The 26,004-nt window shown below is 38.6% G+C and overlaps 1 protein-coding gene across 16 annotated transcripts in view; it reads left to right on the top strand.

Annotated features, from left to right (window-relative positions):
- The window catches only part of LTBP1 (latent transforming growth factor beta binding protein 1), a 390,791-nt gene that overhangs the window by 177,022 nt on the left and 187,765 nt on the right, over positions 1 to 26,004 (top strand). For all 16 annotated transcript variants that reach the window (XM_070512275.1, XM_070512274.1, XM_070512278.1 and 13 more), the window contains 2 exons: positions 18,235 to 18,459; positions 19,976 to 20,250. In XM_070512275.1, coding sequence (XP_070368376.1) covers positions 18,235 to 18,459; positions 19,976 to 20,250 — 500 coding nt within the window. The remainder of the gene's footprint in view (positions 1 to 18,234; positions 18,460 to 19,975; positions 20,251 to 26,004) is intronic.

The following is a 26,004-nucleotide window of genomic DNA, read 5'->3' as shown; positions in this document are numbered from 1 at the left end:
TATTATTGATCATTGCAGTACTCAGGGATGGAAAGTAGATTTTATGTACCAACCTGTGGTTGACCTATGCAGTGTATTGAGAAGGATCCAGGGTTTACATCCAGGCCCAGCAAAAAACGTGATAGATAAATAATTATTGTTAAAGATAGAGGAAGAGAGAATAGCACCTGTCCTACAGCTGCTGCTTCCATGGGTGTTTCCAGCAGCCCAGCAGACATAACGATGATAACTGGACCTTTCCATCCCCCTCTGGCCTCTCCAAAAATCTACTGGGACAATGTGCACACTTTGGAGATGGCATGGCAGACTTTGAGTATTGATTCTGCCATTTATTAGTAGTGTTCTTTGGACTGCAAACCAAATGTCTATTAACTCTTCTATAATTTGGTATGAAACTGTGTCGTTCACAGGGTTCCTGTAAGGAGAAGATGAGATAATGAATACAGTACCCTATAAAACAAGTTCAACAGTTGTTATACCTTTCCCTTACATAGAGGGCAAATAGCCATTTCCTTATTGAAACTCTTGTCCTTGCCTTCTGCACACAAATGAGAATATTTTCATATGGATGAATAGGTAATGTCAATATTCCCATCAAAACATTTTTATATAGATAATATTATCATTTCCATCACTTTTATGTACTAAATGCAGGATTACTGTATTTTATTAACAAATTAAGTGGAAAATTTTCAACAGGTTGATGTTGGGCATATTAAAGAACTTGCATCTTAGACTAAACATTCAGATAATAGCTATTACTGATGATCAATCCTAGAAATTTTGAAACATTTGGTTAGTTACTAAATAATCTTTCTGTACTTCTAGACAGTTCTCATTCAACACATTCTGACTTGTCCCGTCCCTCCTATGGCTTTTGAATTGCTTTTTTTCAGATAGGAATGGAGTGACTTGGTAAAAGTGAAGGTGCTGGCTAGCATCCCTTGATAGCTTCCCAGGAGCCTGAGGAACACATGTTGAGGAGATCATTTGATAGATTCATCATTTTTAGAGTAGAGTGACAGCCATAGATAAATAATTTCTGTGTCTGGCTCAGAAGAACAAATTTGGAGGGAAACAGACAGGAATATTGTTTTTATCTACCCTTTGTTGTGGCTGGTGTTCAATTTAAGATACCAGAATAAAGGGTGAAGTTTATCAGTCCTGAATGTTTATTTAAGAGATGTGTATTTGTTCATATGTGTGTCAGTAGATTTATACAGAATAAATGAGCATATAAAGATAGTGGTCAAATAACATCTTAAAAATTTAAATGGCTTCTTCCTTCATCATTTTTCTTGCTTGCTTTAGGAATCCTGACTGGATGTCATGATCGTATATCTGATAATTACGTGGAAAATTCTATCTCTGGTTTTTTCTTTTTCCATGGGGTATTGGGCTTGAAAACCAGAATTTTCCATTTTAATTGTAAAAACTCTGTACAGTTTTATGTTAATGGTGAAAGCAGACTTTGTATCCTTGTCTTTAAATGAAGTTTCAAGTTTTCCTAATCTAGACCATATTGATTACACTTATATGTGACGAATGAGAGTCAGTATCTTTCTTCTGCTTGGCTGTTGATCAGCTTGCTAGTAGCTGAAAGATCTGATTATAAGTCACTCATGCAGATTATGAATAAGATGTAACTTTATCCACATGTACAGCCTTTTTCCTCCAGTGATAGTAGAAGCTTCATATTCCAAAAGAAGATTAATGGAATAATTTTTTTTGTAGTTTCTTACTTTTTTGTTTTAAGGAGAACAATTTAATGGAGAAATTAGTTAAATTTTTTAGGAAGAGTTTGGAAGAGACCTGCCAGATACGGACATGGACTATGTTCAGACCCGTGGCTAACAGAAGTGGCACAAATGTATGTTAGAGGCAAAGGAAGAGGGCTTTGGTAAAGAGTGTGAGAGAGTGTTCCTTTTAGACCTGAGAAATAGGAAGCTTTAAGAGACTTTAAATCATCAATTAATGTTGGAAGTATTCAATTATATTAAAAATGATGGAAATAATGCAAAATAAGGTTTTTCAAGGTGTTCTGGATATAATGTTAAAAGTTTTAAGACAAGTTGAGGCTGTGACTAAGGTTGCAGAACTGTTGTCTTTCAAGGATTGCTGCTATCTATATAGTGGAAAAAGCATTGGCAGCCATTGAAGATATGGAATGCTAGCTGAAAACGGTCACTTCAAGCATTATTACTTATTTTGGTGTCATTTGGAATAAAAAGAAACACAAGCTGTACTGGGAGAAATACTCTTAATTGGTCCACATTTTAATGCAGAGAGAATTTAACTTTGGGTCTTCTGGCCTTCTGTCAGGGGGCTGGAGAGTGGCTCCACTGAGGTTCATTGAAACCATTGACATTTGTTGGGCACCTACTTGGGGTGTTCCAGGTGCAGTGAAGCAGGAGCACCTGGTAGTACAGGGAGCAGTCACAGGAAGTCTTACTGGGGGGAGACACAGAGCGGTGGTGGGGCCCAACAACTCAACAAGGAAGAGTGGGAAGAGGAACCTTGCCAGAATCCAGCCATGTGCCTTGGCATGGACTTGAGAGAGAGAGAGTGGTATGTTTTAGGAATCACAAGTCGATCAGTACTGTGGTCTAAAATGACCAAAGCAGGACATGGTGAAGATGAGACTGGCAGCATCTGGTAATTAATACACTAGTGCTGTGGGTAGAACCTTTAATTTTCACCACAAACGCCATGATGCAGTTACTCAAATAACCCCATGGGGTTATTACTTGAATTTCACTGAGAAGATAGGATTTTTTTTCTTGTACGTGTTAGAGAGTCATAGAAAATCCTGTAGGGAAATAAGCTAATTGCTTGAGTATACATGTCAGAAAGTACATTCTGGACATAGTATGTAGAGAACATATTGGAGAGAGGTAAGAAAGGAGGTAGGGAGACTATTGAAAAGGCTTTGCCATGGTCTATGCAAGATATAATGGCCTGAACTTGAACAAAGGCATCAAAATGGAGAGAATGGAGAGGAAGAAATAAATAGGAGAGATACTGAAGAGAGAGAATCAGTAGAATTTGGTCACAGTTGATGTGTGGGTTATGGGACAGAAAATTAACTAGGCCCCAATGTTTGTGCCTCATAAGCCGTATTCTTGAAAACTTAACAGATTATAGGACCATAAAAGTTGAGCACTGAGAAGGAAATTTATATATCAGTTAGATCTATGGCTTTACCAATTAGAAAACCAAGTTGCAGGGGGCTGAACTGAATTGCTGAAGGTCATTTAGCTGTGTGATGCAGACCTGGGACTGGAACTCCGGTCTCCTGGCTCCCAGTACAGGGATCTTTTGACACACTAGACTTTAAGCTTGTGCAGTAAAAATCTCTATAGTAAAGGTGATTTTATTACATCCAGAAAGTATTTGTCAATATTGTTGTTGTTATTATCATTATTATTATAGGCTACATCTCTTTCATAGTAAAAGTAATGGACTGGAAAATATGAATCATGTGGTAAAGTGCTGAAATCCTGGGTAAAGTTGCTTAAATACGTCAGTTCCATGAGTAGAATTAACAGAAATTTAGATGTGAACTAGAGAAAATGATTTGCTCCAAATGTCTTGCGAAAATATGTATTTGAAAGCTGCTGGGTTTCAAGCTCTGATGGTATTGAACCTTTTAGTAGGTATAAAAGGTATAAAAAGCCCCCTTCTTTGCGCATTAGGTTTTTCAAGTTACCAGTTTAGTTGTGGAAATGACCTCTTCCAGAACAGCATAACTCTAAAAGTAGATAGACGTCTCTCTCAGGGTAATGCATGGGATTTTTCTTACTGTTCGGATGAGATCTGTTAGAAATTATACAATTCATGTTGAAATCCATTTGGTAAGTTTTTTAGTTTGTAGGAATTACAGAGAAGTGATTGTAGTTTGTGAAAATATTTCACTTTATATCAGTAAAAAATCATCATATGGTGCATTTGAATTCTGAATTAGAACATCCTTATATAGTTTCCTTAACTTCAGTGTCTGACTGGCCATAAAAGGAAAGGAGAAAGAGAAACAGGAGGAATACTAGGGAAAAGTTTCTGAAATTCTTCTTCGTGTACCCAAGTAGTTTGCCTGATGTTATTTGGTTTATTTAGGAAAGTTGCCAGAGGGATTTGGAAATTTTTCTAGTCCTGATTAATGATAGTAGTTTTAATTTACTTTTCTTCCATGTCTCTGATTCTTATCCTGTGCAAAATCTGGACCTCTGATTCTTTTATTGTGTAACTGAGTATTCGAGTGTACACGAGGATGTTTCAAAAGTCGACTTAGTCTAAGTCTGAGCTACATCTCAGGCGAGTTAATTAGAAGCATACCCATGGGCCAATACTGAGGATTAGAAGGAATTATCTTCAGGAAGTCAGTTTTGATACATATTGTCTTGATTTAATGGAATGTTCCAGATTCAGGAAGTATATATGGAGCCCTGAGGAATGAATAGGCATATTTTAATAACCTGAACTTGACATATCAAGTTATTTAAGTTAAATGAAGGGGATGTCTTGGCTCATCTTATCAGTTAGTAATGAATCACAAGGCTTTGGATCGCTTTAGCATTAGACTTTGGAAAGTTCTGCCGTGTGATTTTAAGTGGTCTATAGTTGAAGTTCTCTAAAACTACCTCCACAAAACTGACTTTCCAAATTAACCAACTCCCACAACTCCTTACTTAAAATACACTGACTGATACCTATGACATGCTGACTATTCCTAGCTGATAGTTCACCCCACACACTGTCCCTCCCAGGTCTGAGTGAATGGCTCCTAAGGGTCAAGTCTTTTGTTTCTGATGAGAAATTCCATTGTTTAATTACATATTATGTAAATTGATAAAAAATGAATGTTAAAAAAAGAGTTGTTTTCATGAAAAGTTGAATGATTTAAAAAAGACAATAAAAGCAAATTAATATAATATTGACTGTCAATTTAGGGTCAGGTAAGACAACATTAAGAAATTGGAAAGCAAACCATAAAAATCTAGAATTTGGCATTCAGCTGGCTTCACAATTAAAAAAATGTTTTGTGAAAAGCTCCATTTGCTCATTCATTCATTGAAAGAAGATTTATTAAGTACCTACCATGTGACTAGCATTTTGCTGAGCTCTAGGGATGGGCTACTGAAAGAGGCACAGTCCCAAAGACAAGATTTCTTCCCTTCAGGAGCTCATGACCTTTTAGAGAAGTCAGACAGGCACCCAGACAATTCTAGTTCAATGCTATCTGTGCTGGGCTGGCTGTGCATATGCATTCCTCCTCTGAGTATGTGGCAGGGAGTGGGAGCTCTCACTTTTCTCTGTTGTCATCAGGAAAGGCCTTAGTGATGAGGTAAAGCTGAGGCAGAGGCTTGGGTTGAGGCAGTAGGTTGCAGTGGTGACTTGGGAAGAAGAGAGAAAAGAGCCTCTAGAGAACCACATGTGTGTAAGGGAGAGTGGAGCGCTCAGAGCAGACCAAGCATTGGGGATGACTGGAACTGAAGAGAACATGACAGCAACAGCGGGAAACCCGGCTGGACGGGTTGCAAGAACTAGGTCAAGAGCCCTTCTCCTGTGACTGGGTTTAGATGTCTTCCACTGGTGTTAGAGAATCTCTGAAATAGATAATCAGGAAATTGACATGTCCGGCTTTTAGCTCAAATGAATCTGTATCTCTGAAGGAATGATCCAGTAGAAACTACTTGGGAACCTCTTTACTACCATCTGAGTTTATGGTAATATCCATAAATCAACTTCTAGTTCCTGTTAGACATTCTCATCCCTCTCTGTGCATAGATACGAGGATAAAAAATGGGATGCTGTGTAAGATATCTAGGTTGAAACAATTTTTTTTTGATCTAACAAGTTGTAAAATTGAAGCTTGTCATGTAGTCTTACATGTAAAAAGCTTTTCTTTTACCTCCAGCTTCAATTCCTTCAACTAAGGCCTGTAAGTCTAAAAGGCAAAGAAGTGAAAAATCAGTTCTTTTCTTACTAACTGAGGTAGAAACTGGTATCTAATCGTGACAACAGTTGTCAGATGGTTTTCAGCCCTGTTTGATTGTGAATTTAGGTGATCTCTGTCAATGCCTGAGTCTAGATCCTGTGACCTCATCAGTGTTTGGGATAGCTTACCCACCAGTCTAGAGGGGACTCGAAACTGCTTTTCCCTGGGCATTTTTGTGTCATATGGTGGTTTTAAGGGCACAGTCTGCCTGGGCTCTTTAGTGTGTAAAGAAGGCATCCAGAGCCTGTTTTCCTCCCTGATGGGGTTTTCGAGTTCAGATTTCAACCAAGATCTGAGGCTGAACTCACATGTCTGTCCCTTCAGTAGCTACATAGGCTATTCCGTATCCTTTGGAATAGATACTTTACTGATCATAGTGATTTTGACTCCTTGCACTGCGTCCCAGCATCATCTACCTTTGTGCTCGTCAGCGACAGCTTACTACTCAGGAAGGGAATGCTGGAAGGGATCCCTGCCCTTTAAATGAAGTAAAAGACCATGGTAGAGAAATAGGCCTCGCCTGTGGCGGCGTAGTTAGGTGGGAGCCACGGGAAAGTAATGATCCATGGCGGGTGGGAATAAAAGGAAGCTGTAGACAGGCCATGCAGATTTTTGTTTATAGAAGTGGTTCCCAAACATTGTCTACCAGAATTTATCCCTTTTGGCATCCAACTGAATTTTATGGACCCCATTTCATTTTATTACCCAGTGTGTTTCTTCTTTCATGTCTCACGGGGAATGTTTCTCTGCTTTTGTCTTAGTCTTGGGCCTCCACTTTTTTTTATCCTGCATTCTTCCCCTCTTCTCCCATCCCTGACTCTACCCTAAACTGCCGGGTTTTTTTCTCCTTTCTCTCACATTATATCTTCCCCCTTTTGAAACCTCCTGTTCGAAATAACTGCTTAAAAAAATGGAAAATTTTATTTAATAACTAATATTAAGATATTTAGACTGAAATTTGAAGCAAAATTAGTTATAGTAATCCATACCTATACACGGAGTAAAAACTCCAGATGGAATGAGTTAAATACTTAAGCAAGAAAGAGAAGAAAATAACCTAAAAACTAGCATGAGATAGGTTATTTATCAGCTACTTGGAGGGTTAGTAACTTAAGGAATGAAAAAGTAGAACATATTATAGAGAAAAGAACTTACAAACTTAATTATATAAAACTAACAGACAAAATAAATGTGTGTGTCCAAAGCAACTAAACCAAAATGAACACAAAAATATATTTACAAAGCTATTTTCATCAATATGACAATTAAGAGCTTAAAATCTATTATCCATAAAATCCATCCTGAAAGTAATGAAAACCTGAGACTCTAAGAGATAGGTAAAATATATGATTAAAAAGATAGCTCAAACAAAAGGAAATAGAAACAGTAAACAAGTAAGTAAGGAAATGTTAAAAGTCTTTAATAAAGACATGGAAAATCAACATTGTGGTAGTGTAACCTGATTGTAGGTAAAATGTTACAGCTCAGAAGTTATTTTGAGACTATTAAACTAGTAGAAATATTTAAAAATAAAATCCAATTTTGACAAGAGCTGAACTTAACATCTTATAGTATAACTACATCTCAATAATTGATACACTCTATTTGGGAAATTTATCTGTTGATATACTTAGCAATTTAATATCTCCTCCCTAGATTCTGGGAACAGAGTGCTGAATGAAATAAAGTGCAGAGTGGTGCACAGCCTGACTGGTTGTGATAGGTGTCCCTTCTTTGCCAATACGGTGGTTTGGTTTTGTCCTCTATATGTTCTCATTACACCGTGGTCTTGAGGTTGGTGGTGATGGCTAACATTGCTGAGTGCTTAGTACTTACTGTGTTCCAAGTGCTTTGAATATCTGACCTCATTCAACACACACAACTATATGAGTTGGGTACAACTTTTATCCTCCTGTTAACAGGTGAAGAAACAGGCCAGACAAATGTTAACATAACTTGCCCAAGATCATACCACTAATAAATGATGAAACTGGGATTCAAACCCCCTGGAGGTGTGGTTCTAGGCCCTTGCTCTTAATGCCTGTGCTCTTCTATCCTCCCCATGAGGAGACGGTTAACATTGGTGTAGTAGGCTGTTATGTTTTTCTTGTTCATTGTATCACCTAGCACATTGCCTGGTGCGTACTAAGCCATCAAAAAATATTACTCATTATTTTCTCATGCATTCAACTAAGAAGGATAAAATTATACACTTATGGATATTCCTTGCAGCTTTCTTTGTAATAGTTAAAAAGAAATGCAGACAATCTAAAAAAAAACAATAGGGGAATGGCTATGTGATTTACCATGGTCAACTTAATGGAATATTATGTAGCTACTAAAAATGTTATTAAGGCTCAATAGCAATACATACCATGGAACAGTAGGATGGCTGTGTAGTAACAAAAGAATCCAGTGAACTGTAGTGATCATAACTGTAACCTGTATATCCTTCTAGGCTTTACCAGCTTGTGAGTATAGATAATATAATGATAAACCCAAGTTATCCTAGCCCTAAACCTTTGCTGCTTACACAGAACCCTCATCCCCTCTACCTCTCCTGCAAGTGTGTCTGAGGATCCCCAAGGGTGCTCGCCTCCCCACCCAGTGCTGGTAAGCTGCAGTCACCACATAGCCTCTGCCCAGATCTTCCTATCCAGACCCTCTGAGGGCCGCTACAGATGGAGCCCCAGGAGAGAGCCTTACCCCTGCCCCTGTGGAAGGCTTCTCTCTAGAATGCTTGGCTCTGTGCCCTGACTGAGGTCCCTTCACTCTCCCTGGAATGGCCAGAGAGGTGCTTAGTAGCCTCCAGAACTTCGAGAACAGCCCTTTGTCCAACCCTGTCCTGCTCCTGGGCCCCAAAGCAAGACTTCAGTTGTTTCCCAGAGTCTCACAAAGGTGATGAGATGACAGAAAGTAGCTAAGTGCCTGGAAGACAGGGATTTCTGTCTGTTTTGTTTATTGATTTTTGCCAAGTGCTTAGAACAGTGCTTGGCCATGGTAGACATACGGTAAACCTTCACTAAATGAGCAAACACGTTTTGAGCTTCTAGCCTTCACTTCTCACCTCACTGGAACTCAAAGGGACAGGTGACAGACCAGCAGGTGTGCAATAGAACTTTCTGCAGTGATGGAAATATTCTGTATCTATGTTCTCCAACAAATGCTGTTGATTTCCTTGTTCTTGACTCTACATCTGCTCTTCCTCTGATGTCTGTGACCCAGAAAATTCCTGCGTGCTTTTGTTAAAAGACAAGAAGCCCTGATGTGTTTCAACTCATATATTTAGATCCCTGGAGAAGTTCATGAGTCTGCCTGATCTACAACTAGCCAGCCCTTGATCTCATTTAGGGCTGCATTAGCACATCCCATGACCCATTATGAAAAACATGTACCTGTGGAAGAAGAATAAAAAGTGTTTGGGATAAGACCAGTGAGATATGAGGGACACGTCTTGGTCGTTCCATCATAAGAGCTGTGTGGTAAAGAGCACTGGCCCAGGACTTAGGGAACCTGGGTTCTCGTCCCGTTTCTGTCACTACGTGGCCATAATGTCCTAAACACACACAGTCTCTCCAACTCACTCTTTATCTGTAGAATAAGGTGGTTGACTTAGATTATTTAGTAGATCATTTTTAGCACCTCTGTGGAAACTGTAGCACTTTATGGAACACAGTTTGAAAACTACTCTAGTGTATGCTAAAGTTACACTGCGTTAGAACAAAATGAGGAGTGTGAAAAGAGGTTTAGATACGTGTTACATTTTTTTCTCTCTGGAATCTTTATGGAAGTATTGTCAGTTTTTTCTTGAGCTCTTATCTGTAAAATGCTGTGCTGTGAAATATGGCAGATAGGAAAGAGGCCACGGCATTTTCATTTTTCTACCATAGTCAAAATCCAATAGGAGAAAGAGGCACAAAAAATATAATACAAGGCAGATTGATAGACAACAGAAATTGTTAGATGCCCCTGAAGTTTGCAAATGCCTCTAGGATTCTTTCTTCTTCAGCATCCTCTTCTTTTTGAAGCAAAGTTTGTTTTTCAGAGGCCATATTTCGGCCAGACTTGAAAGGGCTGCAAACATTTGCACTGGCTATGATGTCAGAAGGTTTCAGGGCAGTTTTGTGCTCTCCAGTTGGATATGCATGTTGAGGTTTTGACTTTGCAAATATTTTAAACTTCTAAATTTAGGTTCAAGTACTTTCCTGAGGCTCAGGAATAAATAAGCAGAAATTAGTGAACTTAGTGGGAATATGAACTTGGTCTGTGGAGACACCACAATAGACAGTTTGCAAATTATAGTGGTGAAAAAAAAGTTTTAAGCTTATTTTTAATATTACTGTATGTAGCTTAAGTGATGTTACTTGGTTTTGAAAGGTATTTTGCAGTGATGTTAAAGAAAATGCCAGGCTACAGTAACTAAAATGCATTGTGCCACTGCAAGTGGTTGCAGTGACACCACTGTGCAAAGTAGGGTCTCTAGAGATGACGCATGTTGTCATTTTCATGAAACCCATTTTTACTGTGCATTAGTGTGTAGCAGCACTGCTTCCTCAACTAAGCATGTTCATCTAATTCCCCCAAATGAAGTCAACTTTTCATAAACCCGTGAGCATTTTATTAACTGCTTTGTCAACCTATATGAAACTTACATTTGAATCAGTGTCTGATTATACATTAAAAATCAAAATAAAGCGTACCGCTTACCAGATTAACTCCACTTCCTTATTCACAAATTTCAAGTAGCTGGATACACGTTTTTCCCTATTTTAAAATTTAAATCCTTCCTATCACGTTAGATGAGATGAAGAAATCTGAATTTCACTGTATTTGCTAGCTTGGTTCAACTTCTGAGAACCAGAATTTCAGGGATGGAAAAGAACCTGTAGATTGTATCTTTGGGCCACCTCCTTTTGCAGATGGGGACACTGTAACCCACAAAGTGAAATGATTTGCCTCAGTTTTCAAAGGTTGTTACTGAGAGGATAACCCTAACCCAAGGTATCTGGTATTCTTGTCTTCACTCTGCAGCCTGAAAATGTTACTATGTTTTTCCTAAGGGTGAAAAAGCCCTGGGGTTTAGGAATTACTACAATAGCAACGCAGACAGCTTCCATGGGTGAAGGGTAACAAGTGGAATTTTGTGATATACTGGATATGTGGAGCTCCTTAGGTTGTGTAAAGTATGAAACTAGATCAGACTAGATAGTCCACAGCTATAGTGAGGTTGATAATAAATGAACAGAAAGCCATAAACAAAGTTGAGATGATGGATGGCCGTGTCCCAAATTGGAAGCTCTGGTGTGTGTGGTAGGGCTTCATATCTCCTGAATTATAAACAGATCGTGGTATGGAAGCATTTGCTAATGTGCACCAGCATTAAGAACTAGTGACATTTTTGAAATTTTTGTTTGTGTTAAGGTTGACATTTTGCATTTGTTGAAATCTGCATTTCCTTGAGTATTTGATGGGGGGGATGAGATGAAGATGGTCGTCTTAGTTGCCAAAGCAGGTAAAAGAGATTCTCTCCTGCAGGGAGAGTGTGGGGGGTACCTTTTTAGCTCTTATTAAAGCATTTCCTTTTGCCCCAAGATTTCTTTAGATTCTGTTTTTTGCTTTTACGTGCATTATCGAGAATGCGAACCTCTTCTCTCACATTAAAGAAAAAATCCTCTTAGCAATGGGATGGTTATATATTTAATGAATTAAAATAAACCTTTTGGAATTTATCTTGATTCTGGCTAGTTATTCAAAAATGTAAAATGAGACCAAGGAGCTCATAGCAAGTTTACAGTGCACATCTCATGTGTATACACAGAGGATCCTGCTCATCCCTGCTCCTTCTTCTCTGGTTCTGACTCCTGGGATTCACGTATGTCCTGGTCCTAAGTTTTAACTTTTTATTTATATTTTTTCTGTTTCACTGTATCTACTTTTATAGGCTGCCCTATATCCTTGTGGAAAGAAACAGAAATCTGACCCTTGTCTGTTTCTCAAACCCAGCTTTTCTCACTTTTTCCTTCTCTCCTCCTCTCCCCTCAACATGAGCCTCCTTTCAGTTTGTGGGCCTTTCTAAACCATGTCTCACCTCAAGATCTCAGCTCCTGTTATTTCTTCTTCCTCAAACACCCTCTTGCCAACTTTTCACATCACTGAATTCTTCTCCTCTTAGATTTGACTTAAATGTCACCTTCTTGGACAGGTTTTTCCGGCCCACTATATCTCAGATGTTTTCTTGGTGAGGTCTGTGAGTCAGTATAAGTTAGCAGATCAAGAATTGGCTATGGGCAAATTTAGAGCACAACAATTGTAAATCTATACATTCTATTAAAAAAAAAAAATCCCCAAACCTAGATTTTAGTAAATGCCTGCTCCTCTCTGCTTCCTTCTTGGCTCATGTGTAGGACTAGGCCTACTCAGTTCCTCCTTGTAGCTTCAGAAGAATGTGACCTCCATCTTGGCTTTCAGCTCCAGGGTTTTTGTTTTTGGTAATGCATACTGAATTAAAAGGCAAGCATACAGGAGTTTTTTTTTTTTTTTTTTTTTGTAAAGAATGGGATATGTTCTTAAAGTAAGCAGTGGTTTGCAGCATTTAATTATCTAACACATATGTTATCAGAAAGCTTTATAAAGCTACAGTGTTAACATTTTAACCCACTTTCTGGCTGAATAGAGTTTACGGGTGGGTACCCTTTAAAAGAGGACAGTGTGTAGGTATGTTTAGGGGAAGAAATAAAGTGATAACTTTTACTTGCAAAAAAATATTATAGCTCTTTTTTCAAACTCCAAGGGATAGCAACCAAAATGCCGAGAGCCTTTAAGGGAATATTATTCTTCTAATCAGGGACAAGTGGGAAAGTTTAATTAGCTATTCAAATAAAAATTGTGTGTGTGTGTTCTGTGAGATGACAGTTGTAGGTTTTCCTTCAGAAGGAGGTTTGTTTTCCCTTTTCGGCCTTAGCCACAATAGCTTGAAACGGTCTATCTGCTGGCACAGAAAGCAAGGGGGTGGGTGGAGGAGCCCGGATGTTGCTGCAGGAAAGTCGAGTACATTCTTAGAGTGCCTTTTGAGGACAAGCAGTTGAAGTATTTTTATAGTTAGCTAAGATAACAGGAAAGAAAGGGAGAGAGTATACCTTTTTATAGTACAAATCTTTAGAAAATTCAGTTTGCCCATATTTGTATACAAGTCATTAAAATATATTCATTTAAACTAAGTTCCAGTTTGTGGCATACAAGGTAAATATTATTCTGTCAGCCTGAGTTCTTAAGTAGTGTATGTTGTTTTACAGACCAAAGTAAAATGGTGTAATGCACCAAAACGCTTGACATATTTAAAACCTCCAACTTATTCTTCCTACATGGATCCTTTCTGTCATTTTGACCTTTTGTAGTAGTACCATCTGATATTTTGAGTGGCTGTCATGAAATTACACTTTCTGGAATAACAGGCTGAAGGCCCATATACTTTTGTTATTTGTAGTACGGCCCAGGTGATCCTATGATGCAATCTAGGGAATTATGATGATGGCCAGCAAAATGTCCAGCTGACAAGGCTATGGAATTTCTCAGCCAGCATTCTATGTTACACCTTCTGGTTATATGTTCTAAAATATATGTCCCATAGCTAGACTTGCAGCCAGCATACCACCCGCTTCTCCAGTCAGCCTTAAAGACAGCTTATTCTTTTTCCTCTTCGTGTGTTGAGGAGGTTTCATAGAACACTGGCAGCACAGACTATATATCCCTAGGCGGTGTTTTGAGAGTGGCATGAACTTTTGAAACAGAAAGAAACCATTCATAGTTAAATCGTTAAGTTTGTAAGTTGATTTTACATTTGTTTTCTTTGATATAAAAGACTATTTAGCTTTAAAAAGATCACCTGCCACAAAGGATCCAAGGTGTATTTATTGAGCTGAGGCAAAGAACTTTATACTGTAACTTAGATTTTAGAAAATGCTAGAACAGGAGAATAGTTTATTTCTCATTCATATATGTTTATAGATAGTGGCCTTTTAATGCTTGGAATAAGTCAAGCGGAAACCTTTTCCTTTGTCACCAGAGAGACACAAGGTTATTGGGGTTCTATTCTGGGATTATTGCCATATCCACTTAGATTACTGCAGTCCTTGAAACATTTGTATTTGAGGGTAGATTTAAACAAAACTAGTTAAAGTCATGTTAGATTTCAAAATGTGCTATTGATTCTAGAAACATCTAGTAAAAGTCAACTGGTTAATGTTTCTTTGAAAAAATTTAGTATAGATTGTAGGTAGTCCTTTTTGCATGATAGTACAGGACTATAAACAGGACCATTCTAGCTGAAAATGTGCAAAATGATCTTAATAATCAATGGAAAAACTGCCAGTTCCATGACCTTTAAAATTTTTTTGTAAAAACATTAAAACTTTTACTCTAGGTTATAAATGTATAGGGAAATGAAAAAATAGTAAAGCTAATATTTATTTAATGCCCTGTAATTTACAATGTTAGAAAAACTGAGAAAGTGTTATATTTCTTTGAGTAGAACTTATCGAGAGTGGTTTGAACATGTTCGCTTTCTTCTCGTTGTATAACTTATGATATGGAATATCTTTTCTCTGTCTTAGTGAATTGTCATGCTCCTTTCCAAGTCTGGATCAGCTTCCAACATCTCACCCTTTGTGCTTTCAGAGTTGTGAAATATCTGAGTTCCTTTAGTGGTACTTCTTTGGGACAGCTTCATCCTTTTCATCACTACCAGTTTCCAATTTTGCTTCCAGTGTTACCACTTTTCATTGCTTTGCTGCTTTCATTTTTCTTGGCCCTTTTGATTATCCACTTCTGTACAATGTCATGTGAGTTTATCACTGCAAGACGAGGCAGCACAGCTACCTGCTTTGCTGTCTGTGCATGAACTGAATAACAGATGTGCAGGGATCAATTGCCAGTGGACTTTGAAGGAAGTGACCTGATTGGTTACTGATCATGATACACATCTAGTGATTTGTGGAACGAAGAGCTAGCAGTGAAGTTTGTACTTAATGTAATTACTCACAGTTAACATACCGTCACAACTGAAGTTTGAGCCATGCTGTTGTGGGGGACAGGTGTTATTTAACTAAACTGTTGTAACTGAAATTCATGCATGTTAGAACCATGCATAGTGAGGAGTGCCTGAATTCCAGTAATAAATCATTTGTACTATGTTTAAATCTTGGCCTGGCTCCCCTTTCCCTTGCTCATTGTACCTTGAACCCATCCAGTGTAGACAAGCTGTGATGTAGAAATTCAGTTCAGAATTCAGCTGGGAGTTATGAAGTCTTTGACTCAATCTTGGAGTCAGCTTTGACTCTTCTTCTCTTACCCAGCCCCTAAGATTAGATCGGGCACTGGAGAAAGCATATTTCAGACTCCGTCCATCATGGGCAGTTTGACTTGATCTGCCATATAGTCAGACCCTGGACACAGTTTGTAGGTGGTCACCTTGGTCATTTTTTCTGGCTCTCTCTTTCTTCCTCTACTGTCTCCCCTCTTCCTCAGTCTACTGTTTACTTCCTGTGCCCCATCTCCATGTTGTGCCAATTCTCCCTCTATCATTATATTACTTCAAGTTTCTTTCAGTTTTTGTTGCCATTGTCCTAATCTATGGGTTTTTCAACTTGTAATTCAATTATTTTAGTAGTCTCCTAACTTCTCCACCTTAGTCACTCTCTATTTTAACTAATCCCACATGCCATTACTCTTTCAGCCTTGTTTAATTCTCTCCTTGGAGCCTCCAAAATAACTTACTAATTACAGAATGAAGTCCAAACTCTGTATCGGGCCTTTATCCATTGTCTGACTCAGGCCCACGTCTGCTAGTTTATCACCTGACCCCTGCCCTCAAAAACCTGGAGTTTCAACAAGACGGACTTTCTCATTATCTCCCAAATATGCCTGCCTCCCCTTCTTTACACACACCATTCTCCGAGGATGCAGTCCTCTCTGTGTTTCTGACTCTTGTCCAGTTTCAAAGGCTTATCCCAAATGATCTCTCCTATAAAGTCTGTTTTGACTTCCCCCAAATTACTTTTCTCTTCTCTGAAGTTCCATAGGATTTACATTTTATATTTTCCAATTTGTCACCTATTTGCTGACCTGTATTTTTAATTATCATGTATTATCTAGTCTCCCCAGTTAGCTCTTACATTCTTGAAGGGCTTCCACGGAATCTTCTATAGTACCTAGAATGGTATTTGACAAAGGGATAGGTAGAAACAGGCTCATTCTTTTGTCCAGTATTTTTTTGAGCTGCAGCATTTCTTCTAGAAGCTGAGCTTCATGCTAGGGGTAAAACATAACAAGATAAATGCCTGATCTCAGAGAGCTCCAGTGGAATGAGGTGTACGGGAAAGCTGTCAGGCAATTGTAAATCAGTAAGCTCAGTGGCATAGTGAGCAAGCTAAGGAGAGTCCCTGGAAGCACAGAAGAGAGGCACCAAACATAGATGAGGGGCAACTGGGAATGCTTCTGGAAGAAGTGAGATTTAAACGGAGTCTAAAAGAGAAGTAGGAGTTAGGTAGACGAGGGGGCCTGAGTGGAAAGAGTGTTCCAGGCCAAGGACATAGAGTGGATGAAGCTCAAGAGGGACGAGAGGGACCTGCACGCTGAGGAGCTGAATAAAGTTCAGTGTTGCTGGACTGTCGGGAATGAGGTGAGATTCCTGAGTGTTGAGGTGTAGGCCGGAACAGAGGCCCTGTGACGGTAAAGAAGTGGACATATTTGATGAATGTTTAGAAGGGAGGACTTCCAGGACTGGATGTTTGGATAGGTGAAGTGACAGAGCAGCACTCAGGTTTCTGGTAAGGACTACTTGATGAAGACAGATTTTAGGGGGTAAGATGTTGAGTTCAGGTTTGGACATTTTGAGTTCGAGATGCCTGTGGCATATGTACATGGGAATACACAATAGTAGACAGTTCAGAGCACAGCAGAAAGCTTTGGCTGGGAAATACAAATTTAGGTGACAGCATATGACGGTGAAATTATAGAGGAAGAGTGTGTAGCGCTAGTAAAAAAGATTTTAAGGCCAAATTTTAAAGCGCATCAGTATTTAAAAGACAAATAAAGAGCAGTGTCTGCAAAGAATATTAAGATGGAATGGGCAGAGAGGAAGGAGCCAAATAGATGAGTGAGATGTCACGGAAATCAAGGGAAGACTGAAATCTGTCCGTTGGATTTCACAACATGGAGACTGTTAGTGACCGTAGGAAGAGTAGTTTCCATGTAGAAGACAGGTGGGGAAAGGGAAAACAACCTGGCCCAAGCTAGTTTGTAGGAGTTCAAAAGAACAGACAGCTCTTTTGGAAAGTTTGGTCCTGGAGGAGAGGATTTAAAGCGGGTAGAAGCTGGAAAGAAAGGGAGTTGTGGGGCTTTTATTTTTTAAGCTGATAGAAATCTGATCACATTCAAAGGCTGATAGGAAGAATTCATTAGTGATAAAGAAATTGACCATAAGCTGACTTTAGGCAGAATTTAAAACTCGTCTTAAAATTCTTCACCTGTGTCCTTTTATCTTTTGGTATTCTAAGTAAATTAAATTCCAAACTACTAATCACTCTGCTACTTCTAGGTTTCACTATGATCTTGCTAACCCAAGAAGATTGCAAATTCTTGTAAAGCAAGATTCAAACTATTCTACTCCTTCATTCTGCGTAGGACTTAGTTCAGTGTCTTACATACAGAAAATTCCCAATAGATTGTTTTTAGCGCTCTCATTTGTTTCTTCATTTTCTTTGAGGAAATATTAATGTCTGCTGTGTGCCAGGCATTGTTCTAGGTGCTGAGGGTATAAAGGTCACTAAGCCAGACATAACCCTTTTCCCCAAGGAATTTATAATCTAAGGAGACAGGTAATAAATTAGTAATTAAATAGGAAAACCAAATAGTTACAGAGAGCTACTTAAAAGGATAGCGTGAGAGACAATAATCTTGACTGACTACTTTATATATATTCTTTTCCCTTGAGTTCTGCTTTCCATTGTTGGGGGAGAACAACCACAAGCACTGGGAGAGTTCAGTGACTTAAGATGGAAAGAAAAAGGTAGTGAATAGCAGCCTATTTTTATTGTAGTATAGTAACTCCTCTGTTTACTGGTCTGATGTCAATGGGACTATGATGACTATAATGGGCTGTGTGTTTTGGGAGTTTTGTTGGTTGATTGTCATTTAGCATTTGAGAAACTAACCAACTCCACATTTTCTCTCTTCCCTTTCAGTAATTTGCCATCTTCCCTGTATGAATGGCGGCCAGTGCAGTTCAAGGGACAAATGCCAGTGCCCTCCAAATTTCACAGGGAAGCTTTGTCAGATCCCAGTCCACGGTGCCAGCGTGCCTAAACTTTATCAGCATTCCCAGCAGTCAGGCAAGGCATTGGGAACGCATGTGGTCCACTCGACACATACCTTGCCTCTGACCATGACTAGCCAGCAAGGAGTCAAAGGTAAGCTTATTATTTTGATTTTTGCCTATTTGTCAGACCTGTGTTAACCTGCCAAACCCGTACGGAAGCAAGTATCTGCAGATGGCCAGGGCTGGTGCTGGAACAGAATGGAGTATATGATCGGTGGCCTGAGATGGCATTTGGGACAGAATGGAGGCCCAGATATGTGGCTACAGTGCTTTCTAGGCCATAGAGATTTGGTATCTAGGAAGTAAGAAAATAAAAAGGATCCCGTCCTTCTCTGGTGACTCTTAGCACCAAGAGCTAGTACCATGTGTGGCGCTGTTCTGGCACAGCCTGGGAAATGGAAAAATGAGCAAGACGGTGTTCTGGCTCTTACAGTATTAATAAACAAGTGGATCACACAGAACCTGCTGATGAATACCAAATCTATTTTGTAGTTGAAGAATGCTTGGTTTTAGTAGCTCTAAACGATCATTTAACCTCATTGGACTTCAATTTATTCATCTGTAAGGAAGGTAAACTAGGTCACTTGGAACTCAGAAATTCTATGACTAATTCATTCTTTTCAACCTGGCATCTCTTCTACATGCACAATTTTTAAAAGGGGTCAGAGAAGTGTTACTGGCTCTTATTCTTTAAAACCTGAATCTTAGCATCAGAAGATGAAATTTTGTTTGAAAGTTGCAGAAATTAAATCTTGTCACAGATACAAAGTATCACGCTTTGGTATTTTGTGTATGTGTTTCACCAGAAGCACAAAAGCGTGTAAGTACTATGTTGTTTAAGGATAAGAGAATTATGCTTTGTGAAAATTGTATTCTTCTTTTGATGTAGAAAGGTAAATCCTATAATTTCTAGGATAGAAACTGTGAGAAAATCAAGTCCAACTCTTGGGTCTTTAATACTATCATTTGATAAAATGTACCCACCTATGACCATAGGTAGCATGAATTTCATAGTTTTATGACTCTCCTGAAAAAAAATTCTGTCTCATGAATATGTTACTATGAGAGATTTTAACTTCTCTTCATAATTTCAGTTTTATACTTTAAACCTAAATTTATGTATTTTAATTTTTGAGCGTACTCTTTTTTTTTAAGGTATACTTTTTTTTGGGGTGAGGAAGATTGGCCTTGAGCTAACATCTCTTGCCAATCTTCCTCTTTTTTTTTTCTCCCCAAAGTCCCAGTACGTAGTTGTATATCCTAGTTGTATGTCTTTCTAATTCTTCTATGCTGGATGCCACCACAACATGGCTTGATGAGAGGTGTGTAGGTCCACGCCAGGACCTGAACTGGTAAACCCTGGGCTGCCAAAGCGGAGCGTGCTAACTTAACCACTCTACCACTGGGCCGGCTCCCTGAGTGTACTCTTTTATGAAGAATTTTGATGGCTGTACAGCAAAAATATATATGCACTATATATGTATAATTTACACTATGTATAATATATATGCATGTAAGTATATATGTGTATGTATAAAATTTACTTTTATGCTGACTCACATGTTAATTAGTTATGACTAACAAGTTTTTCTCCCAATCTGTTTTAGTGAAATTTCCTCCCAACATAGTCAATATCCATGTGAAGCACCCTCCTGAGGCTTCAGTCCAGATACATCAGGTTTCAAGAATTGATGGCCCAACAGGCCAGAAGGTAAAAGAAGCTCAACCGGGCCAATCCCAAGTCTCATACCAAGGGCTTCCTGTCCAGAAGACCCAGACAGTACATTCCACATACTCCCACCAGCAAGTCGTTCCTCATGTCTATCCTGTGGCCGCTAAGACGCAGCTTGGCCGGTGCTTCCAGGAAACCATCGGGTCACAGGTAAGCAACACTGCCCATTGCGTTCTAGATATGGTCTCATTTTAATAGGAAAGTCAGACTTGATACAATGATTTTTTATAGAAGGGGTTGGCAAACTGACCCATGGGCCTGTTTTTGTAAATAAAGGTTTATTGGAACACAGCCACATCATTCATTTACACTTTCATGCTATTGATGGTACAATTGCATAGTTTTGATGAGATCATATGAGCTGCAAAACCCTTTACAGAAAAAGTTTGCCGACCCTTTATCTATAAGATAATTTTAAGTAGTGAACTTACAAAACTGCTGGAAGTCCATGATTGCATGTTTCTGTTTTTTAAGTTAAGGTTGTTTGTGTATTAAACATGTGTCAGACAGGAGATATGGTACATGAGATATATTCTGAAAAGATGTTTGAAAATATTTCTGCCTTTATGTAGTAATTTGCAGGTTAGTAGGTACAGTTGAGTTTTGATCCCATCATGCGATAATTTTTCATCTTTCATTTTCTTATAAAAATTCATAAATAGAATGGCAATGCATGAGTTGTTTGAAGTGCATTTTTTCCCCCAAAGATGGGCACCATCTTTGTTGCCAATCTTTTTTTTTTCTTTCTGCTTTTTCTTCCCAAATCTCCCCCATACATAGTTGCATATTTTAGTTGTGGGTCCTTCTAGTTGTGGCATGTGGGATGCTGCCTCAGTGGGGCCTAATGAGCAGTGCCACGTCCCTGCCCAGGATTTGAACCGGTGAAACCCTGGGCTGCTGAAGTGGAGCACATGAACTTAACCACTCGGCCACGGGGCTGGATCCTGAAGAGCATTTTAAATATCGTTGGATTTACATGTAACTTTAGGCCTATCTTTATATCATAAAGTGGGAGAAAGCCTGAGTTTTCTCTAAAACTTCCCATTGGAAGTGCATAGTGAAGGCAACATAAAAATATTTGTTCCTCTTCCCCAACCATTTGGTGCTACCTGCTTTGGGATTATGTGATAGTGACGTAGCTTTGTCCTGTGGTTCTCCTGTCATTTGGTTATGGTTTGGACCCTCCACGAGAAGAGTCAATGAGGTGCACTTATTATAATTCCTGGATATTCAAAAAATACTGGTCTGGGTAATAGAATCAATTGTTATTGCTTTAGAAAGTTAGAAAACACTTTTAAAGGCAAAATTGGTTTGTAGAACCTAATAGAAAGAGCAGCCATGTGGAGTTATAAGATCTTGGCTAGAGCCATGGACCCAGCACTTTGTGGCAGGGAACCAGCTTCCTTATCTGTGAAGTGGAGACAAGAATATGGAGCTTTCTGGGGCTGGCCCAGTGGCACAGCGGTTAAGTGCGCACGTTCTGCTTCGGTGATCTGGGGTTCGCCGGTTTGGATCCCAGGTGTGGACATGGCACTGCTTGGCAAGCCATGCTGTGGTAGGCGTCCCACATATAAAGTAGAGGAAGATGGGCACGGATGTTAGCTTGGGGCCAGGCATCCTCAGCAAAAAGAGGAGGATTGGCAGCAGATGTTAGCTCAGGGCTAATCTTCCTCAAAAGAAAAAAAAAAAAACAAAGAATATGGAGCTTTGTCAAGATTAGACAAGGTAATATGAGAACCACTTAGCAAATGTTATATGAAAATATTAGCTTAGGAGATACTGATTTATCAAGGTAGAGTCAAACTTAAAAATAATCAGAGTAGGTGATTACTTATGTCATGTAACTTCAGTAAGACAGAAAAGGCTCCATCCCCAAACATGACCTACGTTTGGGTACCTGAATGCCAACTGAAGGGGACCTTTTCATTCCACAGTTGAATACCAGGTTTAAGCAAATCCTTTTTGGAGAAGGAACACCATCAGTTTAAACTTAGCTCAGAAGTAAAGACTGGCTTCTTGTGCTAAGGGTGGGAACTGAGAGGGCCAATGGGGCTGAAGTACACTTCATGCACTTCATGGTTTTGCTCTAGGCCAGCCTTGGAGAGTGAGGATGAATTTGGTGCCATTTGCATTGCTTAGTCATTCCAGCTTAGGCTGGTCATGAGAAAGGAAAAAGCAGGTCCTTTTAAAACTAAAAGATACTGTGCCCAATATCTTTCTCCTTAGTTTCCAGGTTGGAACACAGACGATAAAAAGCACGAAAATGAGGTATCAACAAATGTGTTGTTCTTGTATAATAGGAGGCAGATGATTGCGGACTAGAAAGGATATAAATAATTTACTTTTAATCCTAAACTGCACTATACAATCAAAATGAATTGGATAATTGGTGGAGTTACCAAATAATTAAAACTCAGTGGAATACTTTTTGCCTTATCTGGATACTTCTCTGATTTTTGGTCTGAATGATCCGGTGATCTCAGTGCTTAATTTACTTTGCATGTGTGGTCACTAATACACAGCTTCAAAGTAAGGCCTGACTTCAGAAAACATTCACAGCATGCATTTGCCTTCCTGTTGGCAAGAAGTGTTGCTGGTTGCCTATGATTGTCCAGTTAATTCTTGGAATAAGGATGATCCAGGCATTTGTAAAAATACATCACTGGTAAATAGTCAATAGTATATAAGATGTATCCTACAAAGATTTGGAGAACACTTGTGCTTCCTTGCTATGGTTACTTTGCATACATAGCTACAGAACGGGAGGTATAAGTAGATTTTAAATGAATGGCAAAAACAACTGCATAAATACTCCCTAGTGCTTTGCTCAGTGGGAGCACTCTTATTGGCAGCAGATTTCAACTACTGAGACTCTTAATGCCATAGAGTTATCAGTAAGTACTTATATTTGTTGCTGTGAGAGGTCATATACAAAACAAATTTGGCAGAAATAGTCCTTGTTTCTATGGCACATTCTACCAATTTGGCAGTAAACTTGGGGTTGGGAACCCGACCTGAACTGTGATCAATGTATTTAAATTCAAGGAAGCTTCATGGAGTAGAATTTCAGGAACTGCTTGGATGGTGGAGAAATGTGGATGGCTGGTTAGGAAACCAAGCTCATATGGAAAATGGGGAGAAGAAAGAACTTTGCAAGAAATGGGTGAGGAAGAAGTGTCAGAAGAGACCAGGGATGTGAAATAGTTTGGGATTCCTGGAAGACGTTTGCACAGATATGAAGCCTCTTAAACCTGAGGCATAGTGTAATGTAAATAACTTGATGTCAAGGTAAAAATAGCATGAAGCCCCGTTGATCAAGTGATCAAACTCAGAATTATTAAAAATGAGGCAACGGACATTATGTGCCTTCTGATGTGATACAATGTGAAGTCTACATATCATCCTAAAAGTATTCTTGCCAAAAATGTTTAGCCTGAATCTAATCAAGCCTTCACACCAAACCTCCAGCTTATAGGAAATACTGAGAGCAAAGCTAAAAATATCCACCCCCCCATCAGACAGACTCATAATTAGGATGTTGTCTGATTTCTCCAAAAAAATCATATCATGAAAAAAAAAGTAGAATGACTTTTCTAGAAAGAGACTTGAGACAATAATAAATGTAGCGTATGAACCTTAAACAAATCCCAGTTTTGAAAAAACACAAAATCCAGCTGTAAAAGATATTTGGGGAACAATTGGGAAAATTTAAATACAGACTGGATAGCAGATGATATTTTGGAATTATTAATTTTTTTAGATGTGATAATGTTATTGGGGTTTACAAAAGATAGTTTTCTTATTCTTGAGAGATGAATGCTGAAAGTTTTAGGGGTAAAGTGCCATGATGTCTATAATTAACTTTCAAATGCATTTTATACACAAATATGGCAAAATTGTAACAATTGTTGACTGAGAGGTGGGTATGCTTGTGATCATTGTATTATTCTTTGAAAAGCTCAGCATATTTGAAATGTTCTCATGAGAAAAAGAAGGGGGAAAATGTTAAAATTTCCTAGACTTACAAATAGAATAATATAATTTTAAGCTGAACTTAAAATCTGTAACTTTAATACATTTAATGAATTTTTAGAAAATAATGTTTAAAGTTTCACTTTTGAATGAATGGGGTAGGTGGAGATGGGCATGGTAGACATGAGGAGGCTAGGGAAAAGTTGGCCTTGGTCTGATTGTGAAATGACCAGAGTTCAATCTAAGAAGTAAAGCTGAAAATAGAGATGAATGTAGGGGCTTTTGTAAAGAATCAAGCGTCAGGATTTGATTATATGCTCTTGTGAAGAAAAATATGGTGATGAGTTGGAATATTCTGAACTTCCATGCTTTGGAAATCAGATAAATGCTCTCTCTGATTGATGAACTGACCCTTTGGTTGGGGGAGGGGGGAGCGGATTGTGAGGTGAAGATGAGTAGCTACTCTTTGTTTTAAGCAGGCCTATCCTTGATGGACATCAAGAATGGTGTATTCTTGGATATTAGTCAGGGAATCCAATGCTGTGTTAGAGATAGAGTGAGAGAGGATTCATGGAGAAAATTCAGTGGTCAGTGAATACATCTAATGATGATGTTAAATTCACGAGAATAGAGGATATTTCTTTGGCTTGTATTATAAAGAGAAAAGAGCGGGAATAATGGAATTGGAAATATTTGTGTTTCACCTTGACAGAGAGAGCCAAGATATAGGGGGGAAAATCATTCCTCTTGTAGAAAGTGATGTTTCATCTTTCAGAGTCCTAAAAATAATTTGTTGTTCTTAAAACCAAATAAAGTGTTGACTTTATGTGAATTGGGCTGGGTACAGGCATTATTAAACTCATGGTAAAGTATTAAAATAATAGAAATTAATCTAATTGAACATGGGATGATTCAGAGGAATAAGTTTCTTGAATATGAATCAACTTGAAGTACTTGACAAGTCATAATTTTGGCAGAGATAGGTGTCTGCGCTACCTGGAGTAAATAGTGGTACTCCATATATATTTGAGAACATTTCTGAGTTTGCTCATGGTTTAGATCAAGTTGGAATTACATCTCCAGTGGTTACACTTACCAGCTACTTTCAGGATAATCTCATGTTTTCACATGCTTAAAACTTGAAAATTTCCATGCTAGTTTTCATCTCTAAGGAAAGCCAAATTTCAGAAAATACCCCTCAAATCTTTCTTTGCATCACAGGGACATTGAATAAGTACACTTTTTCCATTGTACAAGAATACCCTTTGCTTTAAATTGATTCCCTTAACAGTTACCTAAATTTGAAATGTACTTGGCATCTGTTTTTTTTTAGTTTCAAACGTTTTATTTATTGCGCAATTGCTGGAAACAAACATTTACAGTGACCTAATGGTGCCAGATGGTACGAAAAGACTTTGTCTGAGAAGTGTTCAGAATCACGATGTAGGGTTTAGGGCTCAGCGTCCAGGCTGGGTTTGCCATTGCCTGGTTGTGCAATCATGTGCTGTCTGTGAAATGCAGGAACATGCCCCTTAATTAGACCCAGGCATTACAAGAAGAGACCAAAAATTCAAGTGCTTCAAGACCTTCCTCTTGCAGATGCCAAAGGAGCAGAAAATTCCACATATAAACACCTGAGTTAACTAAGAAGAATAGAGATAGTGGGAAACCTGAAGTAGATGTGAGCAGAAGAAGAGAAGATATTTTTAGTACAGCTCTCTAGCACTGATAAAGATGATCAGATAACATGCAAACTCGCTTTTATAGTTTGCAACCATAAAATATCCCCATAATGGTTAAAAAAAAAAAAAGCCCGTAGGAAGCAAACTCTAAGATTAACTTCTCTAATATATATTCTGCAGAAGAAAATAATCATTATGTGGACTAAGAAGAAAGGACCAGTACTTGATGTGAAATCCTGAAATCACTGGA

Source organism: Equus asinus, chromosome 6 (genome assembly GCF_041296235.1).
Source record: "Equus asinus isolate D_3611 breed Donkey chromosome 6, EquAss-T2T_v2, whole genome shotgun sequence".
NCBI classification, from domain to species: Eukaryota; Metazoa; Chordata; class Mammalia; order Perissodactyla; family Equidae; genus Equus; species Equus asinus.
This window is presented reverse-complemented; position numbering and strand designations above follow the sequence as displayed.